The 17,577-nt window shown below is 45.5% G+C and overlaps 2 protein-coding genes across 13 annotated transcripts in view; one reads left to right on the top strand and one right to left on the bottom strand.

Annotated features, from left to right (window-relative positions):
- arhgap10 (Rho GTPase activating protein 10) overlaps nt 1-3,528 on the top strand; it is a 64,709-nt gene extending 61,181 nt beyond the window's left edge. For 3 of the 4 annotated variants that reach the window (XM_035531716.2, XM_035531715.2, XM_081724912.1), the window contains exons 21-23: nt 258-377; nt 1,395-1,486; nt 2,490-3,528. In XM_035531716.2, coding sequence (XP_035387609.1) covers nt 258-377; nt 1,395-1,486; nt 2,490-2,578 — 301 coding nt within the window. In that variant the 3' untranslated portion in view covers nt 2,579-3,528. Of the gene's footprint in view, nt 1-257; nt 378-1,394; nt 1,487-2,417 lie in introns of all 4 variants that reach the window. The other variant, XM_081724911.1, reaches the window with a different exon arrangement.
- A 4,364-nt stretch (nt 3,529-7,892) lies between these two features.
- Nucleotides 7,893-17,577, bottom strand: part of nr3c2 (nuclear receptor subfamily 3, group C, member 2) — a 61,474-nt gene continuing 51,789 nt past the window's right edge. For all 9 annotated transcript variants that reach the window (XM_035531696.2, XM_035531694.2, XM_035531701.2 and 6 more), the window contains exons 7-9: nt 14,404-14,534; nt 11,975-12,132; nt 7,893-10,876 (exon numbers count right to left, since the gene is read on the bottom strand). In XM_035531696.2, coding sequence (XP_035387589.1) covers nt 10,721-10,876; nt 11,975-12,132; nt 14,404-14,534 — 445 coding nt within the window. In that variant the 3' untranslated portion in view covers nt 7,893-10,720. The remainder of the gene's footprint in view (nt 10,877-11,974; nt 12,133-14,403; nt 14,535-17,577) is intronic.

The raw sequence follows: 17,577 nt of genomic DNA, 5'->3' as shown, positions 1-17,577 counted from the left end.
AGACCAGTGGGCATGTGATGTCGTGTCGCAGCGGACAAGACCAGTGGGCGTGTGATGTCGTGTCGCAGCGGACAAGACCAGTGGGCGTGTGATGTCGTGTCGCAGCGGACAAGACCAGTGGGCTTTTCTCTGGCAGTGCTGCTCTGGTGAGGTGGCAGCGTAAAAAACTGATGGCCACAACAATGCCAGCACAGGTTTGTGAGGGGTGGTGTCCCGTAAGCAGGGGTGCGGTTGGTAATACTGGCTTGTTTCTACAGGGTGTGCACTGCTATGGCGGCGTGGATGAACTCGAGTGCCAGTCCCTCACCGTGTGAGGATCCAGGGGCACTAACCTGTGCAGAGGCAGCCAGAGGTTGTGAGGGCAAACCAGCAGAAAGGTAAAGAACCCCTACCTACTGGTACAGACCCTCCACCTACTAATACACAACCCCTACCTACTGGTACAGACCCTCCACCTTCTGGACTACAGCTGCTGTAGTTCACATGTCATCACCTGTTCATTCATTCTCAGCTGTGTCATCACCTGTTCATTCATTCTCTCTCTCACTCACACGTGTACACACACATGCAAACACACACACACACACACACACACACACACACACACAGACTCTGACTATCATTGTTCGCACACCTCATTGTCACTTTGGCTAGTGTTTCTTTTCCCTGTAGATACACAAACATTCACACATTCGTACACCCATGGAAAACACACACACACTGCAGTTCAGCTCTAGACAAGTACCTGCAGTAATTTTCCCTCTAAAATCACTCATTACCCATGGCAGTCGGTCAGATTCATTCAGCTCACAAACCAGTAATACTGCCTGGTGGGAACCAGTAATACTTCCTGGTGGGGTCCAGGCTCCAGCCTTACCTTCCAAAATCTGGGTTTTCCTGTTATTCTATTGTCATACATGGCAAAGTTTCTTGGCATATCTGACCTGGTTCTGTTCTGACTCTGGCCGTCTGTAAAACACAGCGGATCTGCGGTGCTGTGTGAAATATTGATCAGCCTGCCAGGTGTGGAAACCTCCCTCTCTGCTGTTCACTCTTGGGTGGAGCTCAGTATTAGTGGTGTTGGTCTGCTCCAGCCATGGCTCCCTCATGGGAGAAACACCTCGTCTGCTTAAAGGAGCAACCTAAGAACACATAGAAATCTGTCATCATGCAGCCTTTAAAGTACTGAGCTGAAGATCTTTGTGTGTGTGTGCACGTTTGTGTGCATTTATAGATCTCTTCCACTTTGACTTTTTCCACTTTGTAGTAAGGCACCCTCACACACTCACTCTGTGAGAATCCAGAGAGGTTGCCAGATTGAGGAGCCCTGCCCTAATCCCTCTCTTCTGCTGAGAGGCGTGTGCCTCCTCTAACTGATTGCCTCCATTTTTCAGTGTCACCGTCATGAAAGCCAAGGCCGTGTATCCCTGTGAAGCTGAACACGATTCCGAACTGTCCTTCCAGGTCGGTGCGATCTTCCATGCTGGTAAGTGGGAGTGTTATCGCTCAGCTGCTAGTGCACCCAAAACAGGAGGGATATTGGATTCACCTGTTCTGCTCAGCCAGCTGAAAATCTGATCTCATATCAGCACGGGGAGAGAGGGAGGTGGAGAGAGAGGGAGGTGGAGGGGTGGAGGCAGAGTTGTAATCATGCCCCCCCCCCCAGATTGTTGTTATCACAGCAGACAGCCTGGCTTTCAGACAGCAGTCTGTACTACCCGCATGGACAATTATAGTGTGTAGGAAAAGTTAGATATTAATTGCAGTGTTTTCTGAGCAGTATAGTGGCTGTGATGTCAGTCTGTGCTCTTGGTCTACACAGAACACATGAAGCGATGCTCTTGTTTGTTGGGATTGTTTAGACGGTGCTGTTACTGCCTGTTTAACTTCAGTGTAATAAAAGTATTTTGTTAATTATGTTCTTTTATGATGTAGTTTCAGTAAGAGACTGATGGATCATACAAACCGTGATTAAACATTGGATGTTTTTACATTTTCTGTATTGATATGTGATCCAGTACTCGAGTGCTGGAGTGTATATATTACTGTGTTTGTTTGTTTGAGTGTGTGTGTGTGTGTGTGTGTGTGTGTGCTGATATTGTAATTGACGTTAAACCAGTTTTTGCAGTTGAAACAAATGCTGTTGTCTCCCTAACCCCTAACCCCTACCACTGGGGCAGTGGCGTCTCAGTGGTGAAGGTACTGAACTAGTAATCAGAAGGTTGCCAGTTCAAGTCCCAGCACTGCCTGGTTGCCACTGGGCCCCTGAGCAAGACCCTTAACCCTCAATGACTCAAGTTGTGTTCATAGAATTGTAAATTGCTTTGAATAAAGGTGTCTGATAAATGGCGTAAATGTGAGTCTTTACCCTAACCCCTAACTTTGCCCATGCTAGTCTGCCCGTTCCCTGTGTGTAGGTCTGGAACGGATATGCGGTCAGTGTGCGTCTGACCCTGTCTGACCCTGTCCCTCCACGTCCCTCCCCACAGTGACGTGGTCCAGAGAGCCCGGCTGGCTGGAAGGGGAGCTGGAGGGCAAACGTGGCCTGATTCCGGAGAACTACGTGGAGATACTGTAGCACAGGACAGGGAATCCTGCGCCTCTTCCGCAGTCTCCAATGCGCCGTGACCTTTCCATGACCTTCTCCATACAGACACGTCAGCACATGCTTGCGTTTGCTTCGGAAAACAGGAATAAACCTCCACCTTGTGGATATGACATGGCTTTCAAAACTGTACATATTTAATGTGGGAGTATAATTACATGCCTTTGTTTCTTTTGGTTGTTTGTTTGTGGTTTTTAGTGGGCAGTTTGGAGTTTCTGCATGGATGTACTTTATTTTATATTATTTAACAGACACAGTTCATTTAATTGAATAATGTGTGTGTCCAGTGTGTAAGCTAAAAGTAAGAGCTCCACAGGATTGCGTTCTTCTAAGCTTCCTCACCAGAGGACCACCTTCAAAGTTCTGCTTTAAGTGTCTTGGTTAAAGCTTCTGGAAGCACTCAGGATGGTGTTTACTTTAGCGAGACTTCACCCATCAGGGTGCTTTAGCAAGGCTTCACCCATCCTGCCTGGGACGGTGTTCAGGACTCAGGATGGAGTGACCTTGTTGTTTTCACGTATAAAGCAAAAAAAAAAAAAAGTTTTTTTACACAGCAAGAAAACACTCTAAAAAATAAAACCAAAACGTTACACAGTGACTATAATGCACTGTTGAGAGAGAGAGAGAAAGAGAGAGAGAGAGAGATGGGCGGTTAACGTGGCCTGCTGGCGGCGTGTGAGCACAAACACTCCCCTGTAGCAGGCCTGCGGACCCCCCCAAACACACACACACCCACCATGCAGTGTAATGTCAGTCACATTTCTCCTGGCTTCAGGTTCCTGTGCTTCCCTTTGACTGAGCACTGGTGCAAGAGTTTGACACTGATTTATGACGCGCGTAAAGCTTTGGCTTTGCTTTGATTTCTTTCTATTTTTGGACATCCTGTCAATCGATGTTAAATAAATAAAGTACTTTTATTGTTATGCTGTGTTTTCTGTGCCCCTTGTACCCTGAACTAAAGCCCAATGATCCTCTGACTGTTCAAAACAAAGCAGCTCCCAAAAGTCGCTGTTGCTGGCCACCATCGGGCCGAAGCCAATGACTCAAAGTGGAATTAGACTATGAACATCCATGCATGTAACGTGATTACTGCCAGTATTCAGGTAAACTGCTATTTATTTCTTGACTTATATATATTACACAAACACACATACACACACGTTATATAACTGCTAAATGTCCTGTGAGCAGCACTTTCATACCAACATCTTAACAACAGGAAGATGCCTCCTGTCTGCTCGCGAAATCTGTTTCCTAGCAGCTATCAGTCTTCCTAGTGTCTCCTGGAGATGATCACCACACTCGAGCACAACCAGGGTTTTCTTACACTGTGCAGTGTACTAGCTTCTCTCTCTCTCACTCGCTCACTCGTGTGCGCACGCGCACACACACACACACAAACACACACACTCACACTCATCCCTGTAGCAGTAATGTTTTTCCATTTAAACCTGTTCCTCCCTGCTTTTCAGAGTGGATTAAAGTTTTGCTGTCAGCTTCTGTTGTGTATAGGTGTGTGTATGTTGGGGTGAGGTGTGCGTGCATGTGTACACACACACAAGCTGCAGTGGGAGCTGTTTCATCCTGGAGCCAACACACCTTCCCCTGGTCCAGCGCTGGAGACCCTACTCACCAACTGCCTGGGAGAGACGCACCCTTGGACAGATGAGTGAGTGAGTGAGTGAGTCTGTTGGTGGGATCAACTTCTTTTCTCCACAGTACTGAATTCCACACAATGATGAATCCTAATTGAGCTCTTTGTGTTTGGAATCAGGTGTGTTGTAGCAGGAAACACGTCTGTCTACGATAAAGACCCTGACCCTGCAGTGTTAAAGACCCTCAGTGTATCACGTTCTTCTACCATGTGTGCACATGCGCACACAGCTTCTGGGTAATTAGTTTACAAATCAATTCCAGGCTTTGGGATGTGTGTGCGCACACGCAAAAATGCTATCACATTTCGGTGCACTGTACATATTAGCATACAAATGTCTTCCAGGCCACTGTGAAGTGTGTGTGTGCGCGCGCGCGAGAGAGAGAGCATGTGGGTGTCACGTATTACATAATTCCTGCCCCACGGTAACGCTGCAAACGTCCTCCAGGGGGCGACGGATGTATTTGCCTGGTGTGTGAGAGACGGTTATAAGTGGGCTGTTTGCCAGGTGCTGCTTACATAATCTACCGAGCTCACGCCCCGCCTCCCTGACCCCTACCTGCTTTCTTCACCTCTGCAGGCTGGAGCCTCTCCATATTCTCTCTGTCTCCGTTCTTCACTCTTTGTCCTACAGTATCTCCATCATTTTCTCTCACTTGTATTCATTCATTGCTTTACTGCTCTGATTCTCATGATTGGATTTCATTGGAGTTCATTGTCAGTCTGCATGCCTGCTCTATTATACATCTCTCACACACACACTTCCTCTCCCTCTCTCCACTGTCTCTGGCTATCGTGTCTAGTTTGGAACCAAATCGTTTTCATTTTCAACATTCTCTCTCTCACCCATTCTGTTATCTGTCAGTCAGCAAGCCTCTCTGCCTGTTTTTGTTTGAATGTATGTCTGTCTGTGTGTGTTGTTGTTGTTGTTGTTGTTGTTGTTGATGATGTAGTAGTAGTGATATTATTGATATTATCCAGCAAACCTTCATTATCCCAGAGTGCCTTGCTCAGTTAAACCTCTATCCCTCCCTCCCCTGCCCTCCTTTCTGTTCCTCACTACCTCCCCTAATCCTACCTCAGAGTGAAAAAGGCATTACTGTTCACGTTGTAGATGAACGGGCCTCTGAAAAAAAGAACCAAACGAAAGGGTGTGTGTGTGAGGAGGGAAAGCATGCCCAGCACACGTCTGGTGGCACAGTCCTGAGACTCGCCTGATCCAATAGATTCCGGTTGTCTGGCAGGAGACACTCTGGGAAGATTTTGAGGGGGCCGTGGATTTGCACAAAAGTGCAAAAGTAATAGTGTGTGCTGTCACGGGCTGGCGCGCGAGTGGCTGTTTGGGAGACAGCTGGTAACGAGGTTAATGGAGACACTTCTCTCCAGAGCCTGGGAGGTGTTATCTTGGTAATGCTTCATGTGTCCACGTCCCTCGCTTGCTCTTTCTGTGAATATGTTTGCGTTGCCAGATTTTCCTGTGCTGATGAACACAGAGAAGTTTTATTTTCTACTCCCTTCTGTCTCGTGTTCACACCCTGGCACACATGCACAATCTAGCCTAGAAGTACCAGCTTCAGGAGTATTCCAGGGGTATTCCAGGGACTGTCTCCTCCACTCACCAGCGCCCCTCATCCGTTCTCACGCTTGCTTCTCCGTGAGGCTCAGCTGTCTGTCCTCCTTTTCCACGGACGATTGCGTTGTCTTCAGGCCAAGTCTCGCTGTGCGGATCACGGAGAGTGTGGCCTGATCCACAACCATCCCCTCTCCTCAAGTCCCACACACAGATTTAAGCAGCTGAATATTAGTTAACCACAACAACAAAAAACTCGGACTGAAAGGTTATTGATAAGAACATTCATGGCCCTTAAATACATTTTGTTTGAAAGATTACATTATCATCAATGATATTGCATCACAAGGACAATAATATGGAGTCACGCGGTGCAATTGTTACTGGATTTATTGGAATCCGTTGATATTTCTGCAAACACAGTTATGGCAAGATCCGCATCAGGTTATACAGGGGAGAGGAGATCGCCGTGTCTGTTTCTGCCTTGGGCGGAGCGTCTGTATGGTCAAGAGTCACTAACAAGTATTGTACAAAGGGTCAGATTAAAAAGTCCCATAGAAAAGAAAACTGAAGAGGACAGGCCGTGTCCCAGAGGGACACGTATGGCTTTGTGTGCCAAACCGCTCCCTTCTCACAAACCCCCTCCAGCTTGTGACAACACTGGGATGGAAATAACGGAGCCGTTTGCATGTCCTTCGAGCCCGAGGTCACGCAGGGACGTCGGCTGGCTTGGCTTGTTTTTACATGAAGTCGCGTTTGTTTGTGGACTTTGTCGTCGGTCTCTTTCGACCGTGCTTTGCCCTTTTACTTTGATGCTGGGTGGAAATGTGTTTGTGCAAATGCATAGAATCAATATCATAGAAAACCAAACTCTACAGACGAGTGAAGCGCTACCTGTGTGCAAGACGAGGTCATCAAGTCCAGTTCAGAGCAACACGAAACGTGACAGATTTTATTGTCATCACATCCCAGCCGTTCTGAGACCCAAACAGTGAAAGTGTCATCGTCTTGAGCACCACAACTGAAATTTTCTTGAGGTTGCCAAGAATATCCTAATTAAGCTCTTGTTTTTTCTAAAAGGGTGTGATTTTTTTTTTTCTCCTCTACACATGACTTGCATTTTTCTTGTCATAAGTGTTTTAATAAACACAAAAAACCCGCCAGTGGCACTATGTCCTAGAGTGTGAACAAGCCCTATTAAAAAAAACAAAAACAAAACTTTGTTTACTGTTTTCTAAACCAGACTACAACTCCCAGACTTCTGTGCTCCTGTGATCTAATCTGAAACCACAGAATCATCAGGTGTGAGTGCAGTCTGAGTCCTGTCCAGACACTACTGGGAGGAAGCAGACACGTTTGGATGTTTGTTCCACTCACATACTGGTTCCAGCATGGCATTCAAACCTCAAGCTTCAAAAATGTCATCTGGGAACCGAAAGAGGAAGAGACCAAAACACACAACCCTTCCAAAAAAAAAAAATTACATTAGTGTAGGGTAAAACCCAAAAAAGACGAGCCTAGAATGAGTGAGTTTAAACAGTCAGGTAGGAAAGTATCTCGCACAATTTAACAGACATTCGTGTCTCTCCTACGCACATGGGGACTGGGATCAACACACACAAGACAACGGACGAAAAATGAAGAGAGTCTCAGATGAACATTTTTTTGTCTTCAGCCAATGGCTGAAGTATAAATGTTCCAAACAACGCAACAAAACAACTTAATTTATTTACAATAGATACTGTAAAATAACTCACATAAGAGGAAAAAGGCACAGATTCCTGTCTTAGATATACTGTAAACATCTTGTCTAAATGCATGCATAAACATTTCACTTTACAAAAAGATCTTGTATACTCTGTAGACAAAGTACTAATATATTTTAGCTTTTTTTTTTTTTAAACCAGCAAAATATAATTCTCTCAAAAATACTTTCCCATACATCCTTTAAACCTTTTAACATTTATCCTCAATTTACATATATACTTATACTTTATATTGATTTATATATATATATATATATAAATAAAATATAAAAAGAATGCAAGGAGGCATAAAACAAAAAAGGAGAAAATATTTTGAATTTATTTTCAGGTCTTTTATGAACTTCAACACAGAATAGATTACAAGTAACCCAGTAGTGGAGAAACAGATTACTTGAGTGTACTGAACCTCCTCTGTACAGTACTGCCTCATCATAATTATACACATCTATAATGCTCATGTACGCTAAACCAACAACTACACACACAGCCCAATATCTGTGCGCCTGCAGTCCAGCCGCACCACACCTCCCCACCTCCCGTTAGCCGCTCGACCAGACACACGCCGCCCGGCCGACATCCGTCATCACATTATCATCTTCCGTGCAAATCGAAGCCTGCTGACGGCTTGACCCTTACCCGAACCAAACACACAATGCCCTCTCAAGGAGCTGGTCAGCTCTGCAAGTGCCTGCTAGAGCTCAGGGGAGGAACATATCACATACAAAACCAAAACAGGCGTGAACAGGGGGGGCAAGGGACCGTACCATCACGCCAACACCGGCAGACTCCTTCACTCGTCCAACAGCAGGATGTCACCGTCACATCCGTCAGTAGCAATTGTGTGACTGTCCACATTTCACCAATAAAGTCATTTATTAAAACATTAGTGGTCCAAAGAGTCGTTTTTTTCCCTAGAATTCTCTGAAAACGTAGAATTAAAAGATGAGTCCCTAAATTTCTGTTAATTTAATCTTCCTCTGTACAACATTTGTGTAAAATATGACTATATATAAGCAACAGATATTTCTGCCAGTTTACGTGTGTGTGTGTGTGTGTGTGTATATATATTATATATATATATATATATATATATATATTTATTTATTTATTCATTCATTCATTCCCTCTAAGCTGAAAACACAGCAGGCTACTGTAGGTTTTATTATTGTCATCATGTTTCCCATATAAAAGCAGAGACCTTTACTCATAACTAACTGTACATGTGCGGCTACTGAAAACTTATACCTTATTTTTAGGAAAAAGAGAAGCACCTGGTAGATCCATCTAGAACGGCTCTTAAAAAACTTCATTACACACTTTTAAAAAATGCTTTATTTTTTAATTTTTTCTTTTTTTTGGAAATTTCATTACAAGGGAGCTGGTTTAGTCACTGTAGTTATGATTGGATAGGATTATCCTTACTTGCAGCTTTTCACACTAAAATATGGCATGTGTGAGTCTAGCTACCTATCCTGTGTTGCCGTGCCAACCAGCATGTCCTCTCCATAGTCCAGTCTGGATCTACTTTCCTTAGGGCTGTGGACGTACACACTCCGATCATTCCCATTGGTCCCGGACAGCAGCAGACTGAGCTGAAGACAGACTGCCTCATTTGAGATGCGCTCTGTGACGTCGTGTTAACAGACCCCGTCACTGAGCAGCTACTTTCTAAGATGCTTTTAGTGTTTGGCATTCACACAAACTACTCAGAAGGAAGCAGTTTCAGACTGAACCCAGGACGGACTATCAGTCTAGGCGTGTCTGTCCTAGTGGGCAGGACAAGAACATGAGAAGCTGTTGTATATATTGTATCGCAAATGCACATATTGGTTTGTACAATGTATACTAATAACCTCTCTACCTTTCTATCTAGCTCAGAAAGATAAATACACCAATATCTGAAAGAAATATTTATCGTAGGTTTTACTTGTGATAACATAGGACTGGAATCTTAGTAAAAATGTGTTTGTTATTAGAACTTAGTGTCAGTTAAAGCACACAAATCCACTTCTGTCAAACTCTCTTTCAGAGACAGACTCTGCTCTCTGTCACGCGACTCTTTGCTCCTTCTACGTGTTCAAACCGCCTCACATTAGCTGGAATGGTGGCATGTTGGTCATGATTACATCAAGGTTATCAAAAAGCCCATCTGTTTTCATTCAGCTCTGTGGTATTAGTGTCCTGAACTGGTTTCAGAAACGCACGGACATTTTTTTTCTATCCATTTGGACTTAAAAAAGGGACTTCACCGTACCCAAACATCTACCATACCATACACCATGTTAATCAACAAGAAAAAGATTCTCATTTTTAAATAAGAATGTATTCGTATTTTGCATATAGGTTTAGATTTGATTGTTCTTTCTTTAAAATAATAAGAAGAAATGTCGTGTGTTTGAATGCACACCGAATACACACGCTGTTCACTAAATATACACGCTGTTCACCAAATACACACGCTGTTCAGGTCTCAGGTAGCGTAGCCCTTGGAATAAGTCTTCTCTTGCTCCTCTTTGTCCAAAAAATTCTCTGGTAATGAAATTAGCATGGTTGCTACAGAAACATGATATAAACAGCAAATAGTTGTTGTTTTTTTTTCCTCAAAGAATAAGAATGTGTAGAGTTCAGATCAGTTAAATACCATAAATGCTTTAGTAATTAACTGCAGATTGTATGTATTAAGATGAAAGGTCACTACTCTCTGTCTTGTGCTCTCTCGCGCATGTAGTGTTTGAGTAGTGTTTCTACACTTGTACCTGTGTACTATAGCTTTACCAAAGAACTGTATGGCTTCATATCCACAAAAGGAACATTGTCAGCAGTGTTTTTGGGGGCAAGGAGAAATAAACACAAGAAGTTTTCTTCGGTCGGCCAGCGCTGCCATCTGGCCTCCACCGGCTTGGCGTGCGGGTCTGGTGGCATGTCCCGCACCGTGCAGGTCTGATGGCATCATTTCCCAGCCACTTGTCATGCCTGACTGTGTGCACAGCAGACCCACTGGCTAACAGGCCTCTTTCTCCATCCATCCATCCCTCTCTCTCTCTCTCTCTCTCTCTCGCAGAGGGCTGGGTATCCTCTCTTCTCTTTCATCTGTTGTTTGTTTTCGTCCTCCTGCCTGCTGTCAGTCACTTCTTGTGAAAGTAAATTATGTGTGTGAGGCCTGACTCCACCTTTGGTATCTGGTCACTGATAATCTCCACCAACATCTCAGGAAACTCCACCTTCAGAGCGTGTGACTCACGGAAGGTGTAGAAGCAGAAGTCCAACAGGTTCCCCACAAGCTGCACAGGAAAGAGAAGAACAACGCGTCACTGAGTTCCTCACGGAGACTCACGGAGAACTCAAACAATGCTAGTAGGTGACAGACAGCATCAAACAGATTAGAATTAGAGATCTTTAAGGTAAACTGCCTGTAAACAAACTTATTTTAGTGGAATCAAACTCCTGGATGGCTGATGTTCAGATAAAGGCAAGAGTGGATCAGAGATGTTAGCATTTGGACCATTCTTTACACAGCCTGTAATTGTACCCCAAAAATGGCAAACTGAAGTCTGTTGCACTTTGAAGATCACAGTGCAAGAGCCGTCTAGCCTAAAGCGGAGAGGTGGCGTTTAGAGTTTCAGGGATGCCATCAGCCCTCTTTATCCAGCAGTCATTAACAACACGAGTGAGGAATGACAAACGTTACACTGGTTGCTGAGGTGGAGGTGACATGATGGATATAAGGTGGGACTCTGAAGGGAGGCGTTTCATCCACAGTGTGAAGTCAGCGAGAGCTCTGCTGTGGGGGGGTATCACTGTGTATTCAGAAAACTATATGACATCCACCAAGTGAATAATACACACACTCCAGAATGTACGTCAGCTTTAGTCCTGTTTTTGGCTTCACGTTTACTTTGATGTTTTAGTTCAAACGCGTGAGGAGAACCAACATTGCCACATAGAGGGACGTCTCATTATCTGTCCTTCGTCTCACTAACTGTCCTCCGCAGAGCTTTAGTCTTCATTAGTTATGGTTGACTGTATGATTCTTTTAGAACAAAAGGACTCAACTTTTGAAATCCAAGATGTCTGCCTGGATTCTGTAATCACTTGTATTTAGTTTATTTTTGACAACACAGATATTCAAATCTCAACTCTCGAGAACGAGGTACTCCAGGTCCCTTTTACCTAGATGTGTAATGACAAACCTACCAGTTATATTTACTGTTCAATTAAATACCAGCAGTTACAAAATCCATGTGCAGAAATGATAGTTGTGGTGAAGATTAACAAACTCCATAAGATACCCTCCTGGAAGCAGTTCTATTGTTTGGACCATAGAGGGTGGTAGTGAGCGCAAGGGCAGTGAAGCTGATCCAGGATCAGCTGAGGCTTACATCGTGCATGGCATCCAGTAGCTTGGTGAGCTGGAAGAAACGCTGCCAGGTCTGGCCTGAGTTGTTGGTCGCTTTTCCCACACAGCGACGGAGCTCCTTAATGTAGTTCACCCTCATCTCCTCAAATGCCGCCTGGTTCTTCAGACCATCTTTGGGCACTGAGAAACAGCCAAGAGAAGACAGTTAAATAAAGAGGACAGATGACTCTAACTCCACCTACTTCATATCTCCACTAACTACGTCTACTCCACAGCTATCAGCGGTGAAGGTACTTGTTTAGTAATCAGAAGGTTGCCAGTTCAAGTTTCCACTGTTGGGCCCCTGAACATGAACCTTAACCCTCAATTACTGCCATAGAGGATGCGTGTCCTAATGGACCCATGCCTGTCTCAAATGACCCCTGGCCTCATCTCCGTAGTCCCTCAATGCCATTCCCAACTTCCCAAGACTCCACACACAGCAATGTTCTGACCCCTAAACAACCTTATAACCTTTTCTACTCCTCTTCTTCTGTTGTGATCTGAGAAGTACCTTACAGAGACAAGTCCCTCAAATACACCAAAACATGCCGCCATCTCTAATAACGAGTAAAGTGTACATTAAACAGACTACATCATGCTAATTAAGCCACTGGAGCGTCACTGTGAGACGCTTGTCTGGGTTCTGATGGTCTTTATGACAGCAGGTGAACTGGGCAGCTGCTTGGCACTGAAGGTGACCCAAGTTAACAACGCAGCACATTCACGTCCCCATCCACATCTTAGAACATTGTCCTGCTACTGCAGCTGACTCGGGAAGGGGCTCAGTGCCCAACACTCATCCCAGCGCGGGACCATCCTCTGGTCCCGCACCTCTCTGGATCAGGTGCTGAGGAAGAATGGTCTCCAGCCTAGTGTGCTAGTGTAGAAGTAGTTTATGTTGTCTGGTTTATATTATATTTTCATTTTCAGACATTAAAATAATACAGTAATCGTCAATCAGGGTACAAAAATGCACTGTGCCAAATAGCTTTCTCCCAGAAATATGCTGATCTCTCTCTGTCTCTCTCTCTCTCTCTCTCTCTCTCTCTCTCTCTCTCCCACTGACCCACATGCCACAGTCTCATTAACCGCCGGCTGGCGTTTAGGGCTCTGTTGAATGGAAACTGGGGCGATTACGTCACGCTAGTCTCTCTCTCCAGTGTAAGAAATCAATCCTGAACAACAGGGAAGAAGTGAAGCATGTCTGTTATTTGTGGAAGTAAAAACAGAAATGTGTCTGCATCCACACACTGAAGAGTTTGCGCTGTCGCATGGGCCGTGGACACTCGAAAACCAAGGCATGTACATCCATGAGAAGCATCGTATCCTGGATTGGAAATCTAACCCCTTTTCTTTTTTGATTTCCAACCATGATACCATGAGAGCAGCGTTTCTCCAGCCTATGGGCTGCAGAGGTGGGTGGAGCCGATAGCAGGCTCCTCTCTGTCCACTCCTTCTCCTGTTCGAGAGACGTGAGGAGGGTCATCAGCACTCCAGACCACCAGGGGCAGCAGATGACTCAACCTTTACCTCCACGGAGCCCCGAGGTAGTGGAGGAACAGACAGGTGTCTGTCTGTCTGCCTCTGCTCTGCAGACAAATGTCTGTGTCTGTCTGTCTTGACTCCTGGGGTTAGCCATCCCTTTAACAATCACAGCTTTTAGTACGCACTAAACACTCTGCAAAACCTTCTGCACTCTGGGGCCCAATGAGTCTGTCAGGACTCAATAAGACTTTGGTAGTGAAAGTCATCTACTGTGAAATTGAGCTGCATTACTTCTCTACAGTGGGTCCTGTTTCAATAATGAACTGACTATCGCCTCTCAGTGGCATGTGAGGGTGTGACGTAGTGCTGACTGTATGTACTTGTGACCACATGACCCTGCTTGACCATGGCGGGCCTGCTTGTGCCTCACCTATACCACAGCGTCACTTCAGAGTGCCGCTAACCCATCACCATGGAACTGAGTGGTTAGCATTCCATGCCAGGTGTGTTCACTTGGCCTATGATGTCACACTCCAGGTATGTTCAGCTGAACCATGATGTAACACTCCAAGTGTGTTCACCTGACATATGTTGTCGCACCCCAGGTGTGTTCAGCTAACCTATGACATCACAGTCCAGGTGTGTTCACCTGACCTATGATGTCACATGAGTGGTACCTCAGAGAGACATAGCATCTGTGGTTTAAATGACACACACGGAGGACAGACGGAAGGTTGGAATTCACAACATCGAACTAATTTGGGAAAAAACTCTATTTTCTACTCAGCTTCTGTGATCTCTTAACTAGAGCAACTTCCATATCTACCAGTCTGATGGTAAATGTGTGTGCATGCTGGGAGTGGAACACATGACCTGTACCACAGGAGCAACTGGCCACTCCCACACCTGCACAGACAGACTCACCTGTGCTGAGGAGAAGCAGCACCTTCATGGCGAGGAACTCTTCATAGGTGAGCTGCAGGCGCACAAACTCCTGACTGACCTGTTTCATGCCGATGCACAGGTCATACATGGCTGACTGCTGCATTCTCTCCCTGAAAGGAGAGAGAAAGACAAGAGAGCGCACCATCAGCATCCAGGGTATCCAGCTCCACTCGGACACATCCACCACCCTGCCTCCTGGGAAGTCTGGCTTGAATTGCTCCACCCCTCAGAGGAGCTCCACCCATCACAGCAGCTCCACCCCTCAACAGTGTTGGGTACTGGGTGAAGGAGAGGGAACCCAAGACTGTGCAGAGAGGCAGACCAGGATGTCAGGACAGGTGAGTCCCTGGAGCCAAGGGAATTCTGGGATTGGGAAGCAGCTGTGCTTTTAAATCACTGCCGTGTTGCCAAAAAACAAAATCACACACACACAGAGGGAGGGTTCATACTCTCACACAGACACACACACACACACACACACACACACACACACACACACACACACACACACACACACACACACAGAGAGGGAGGGTTCATACTCTCACACAGACACACACACACAGAGGGAGGGTTCATACTCTCACACAGACACACACACACACAGAGGGAGGGTTCATACTCTCACACAGACACACACACACACAGAGGGAGGGTTCATACTCTCACACAGACACACACACACACAGAGGGAGGGTTCATACTCTCACACAGACACACACACACACACACACACAGAGGGAGGGTTCATACTCTCACACAGACAGACACACACACACAGAGGGAGGGTTCGTACACACACACACACACACACACACACACACACACACAGGGTGGGTTTCTACAGGTCCAACGCAGGCATGCAGAGAAAGAGAGAGAGCAGGGAGACACACACAACACAAACAGAGAGTCTACCTGTGCTGACGCCTGTCTGTCCATACCTGTCTGTCTCCCACTTTGCTGTGATGTCTCTTTTATTCTCTCATTCTGTCATGTAAACATGACTCAGATTTTTCTATATTCTTTTTATTATTTAAAGCGTGCTTTATAATTTATGATTTATGGCTTTACAGAAAGAACCAAAATAAATATTCAGTTCTTACTGAAAAACACTTATTTCCCATCTGAGAAGCGTCGCTAATTATAATTTTTGATTTATGCTTCTCACATCCATTTATGAAATATTACATAAACTTTGTTTAGCAAGCTCAGATTCTGCCGACTCACTGCTGGGAGTTTCAGATGAAGGACAGAGATAGAAGGAGAGAGCAACAGACGACAGGGCGAATGTAGACAGGTGACCACAGCCTCGCACCACTGGCCGTGGTTGCCATGGCGCCGGTGGTAATGAATTGTTGGAGAGGGAGGTGTGAAGCCTGGAGTCTTCGGGAATACAGCAGACACTTAGCAGTCGGCACACACACACGCATACACATACGGGCTCACACATGCAAACGCGCACACACACACACACACACACACACATGCAAACGCACACACATACGCGCTCACACATGCAAACACACATACGCGCACGCACACACACGTACGCACACGCACGCACAGCATTGCTGGAGAGGCCTTTGTTTCAATTCATACTCTACAACCACAACTACTCTAACCACATTCATAATATTGGTTTCTTACAACGCTATAATCCAGGATGGTCTTTTGAATGTAGTTTTGTAACACAGAACTTCTTTATTCATCATGTTATTTCCTGTTTCTTATTATTATTAGTGCTGCAGCTTTGAGCTGTGCTGATCAGCTGACCTGTCAGCCACATGTATTACGTTTTAGCTGCGTGTGCAAAGCACACCGTCAACATTTGCAGACATCAACGTCCATATCTTAATGTTTCTGGCCAAAACTAAGCATTCCTGAGAATGTTTTGTAAGAGTGTGCTTGTGTGTTCTGCTTCCTGTCTCTTAGTGAGGGAAGGTCTTTGGTAAGGAGCACACGCAGGTATCGAGGACACAGGAAACTCGCAAACTTGCGCATTATGGTGGCTTTTTTGTGATGAACTAGGTTCTCTTGCTTTCTCTGCTTTCAATCGATATATTTTAAGGACGTTGCTCAGAGACACAGCTCTGCTTTCCCCCACACAGGCACTGCAGTGGGGAGATGTTCTAGCGCAGAGGGACTTTTCATCCGTGCAGGAGAAACTCCATTAATGATGTTTTTCAACTACGTGCAGGTCAATACAATGATACAATACTGTTCTGTTAAATGGCACCTGGAGAGGTTCATGAACAGGATGTCAGTTTCGTTACTGCACCATGAGAAGGCATTCCCAGTGATTCAGTAAAATAGTGGACTACACACACACACACACACAAACACACACACACACACACACACACACACACACACACAAACGTGCGTGCGTTTGTCGTGAACAGAAGTGATACCCCGGGCTTCGTGACCATCCTGGCAGACTCGGGGTCAGTCCAGGGTGGAAGTGGGGTAACACAGGTAACGGAGCTCTCACACAGGTAACGGAGCTCTCACACAGGTAACGGAGCTCTCACACAGGTAACGGAGATCTCACACAGGTAACGGAGCTCTCACACAGGTAACGGAGATCTCACACAGGTAACGGAGCTCTCACACAGGTAACGGAGCTCTCACACAGGTAACGGAGCTCTCACACAGGTAACGGAGATCTCACACAGGTAACGGAGCTCTCACACAGGTAACGGAGATCTCACACAGGTAACGGAGCTCTCACACAGGTAACGGAGCTCTCACACAGGTAACGGAGATCTCACACAGGTAACAGAGATCTCACACAATCAGCAGGGAGGCCACGATAAACATTTTGTGACGCAGTGTCTCTGAAGGAACTAAGTGTGGAGGTGCAGCTTCCATCTGTCTGGGTGGGGTTGGGGTGGTGTAGTGCCCTCACTGCTGGCAGACTACCCCACCCTCAACTTACAAAGCACTCAACTTACAAGCCAACTGTGTAACTTAAGAAATGCTCTTTTAACACTTTAAAATTTTCAGTGTGACAAATACCGACAAAACATCTAAGATTCCCCACAGCTAATTCTTACTGTTTTAACCATCATAAATCAAATTTAAAAAATAAAACAGGACACACAAGCCTCTTCTTCATATCTGCCACTTTTGCCCTAGTACTGTTTTTTTCTC

This window comes from Electrophorus electricus, chromosome 12, assembly GCF_041902795.1.
Source record: "Electrophorus electricus isolate QZ-2024a chromosome 12, ASM4190279v1, whole genome shotgun sequence".
NCBI lineage: Eukaryota > Metazoa > Chordata > Actinopteri > Gymnotiformes > Gymnotidae > Electrophorus > Electrophorus electricus.
Note: the sequence above shows the minus strand (reverse complement) of the source record. Positions and strands in the feature narration are given on the sequence as shown.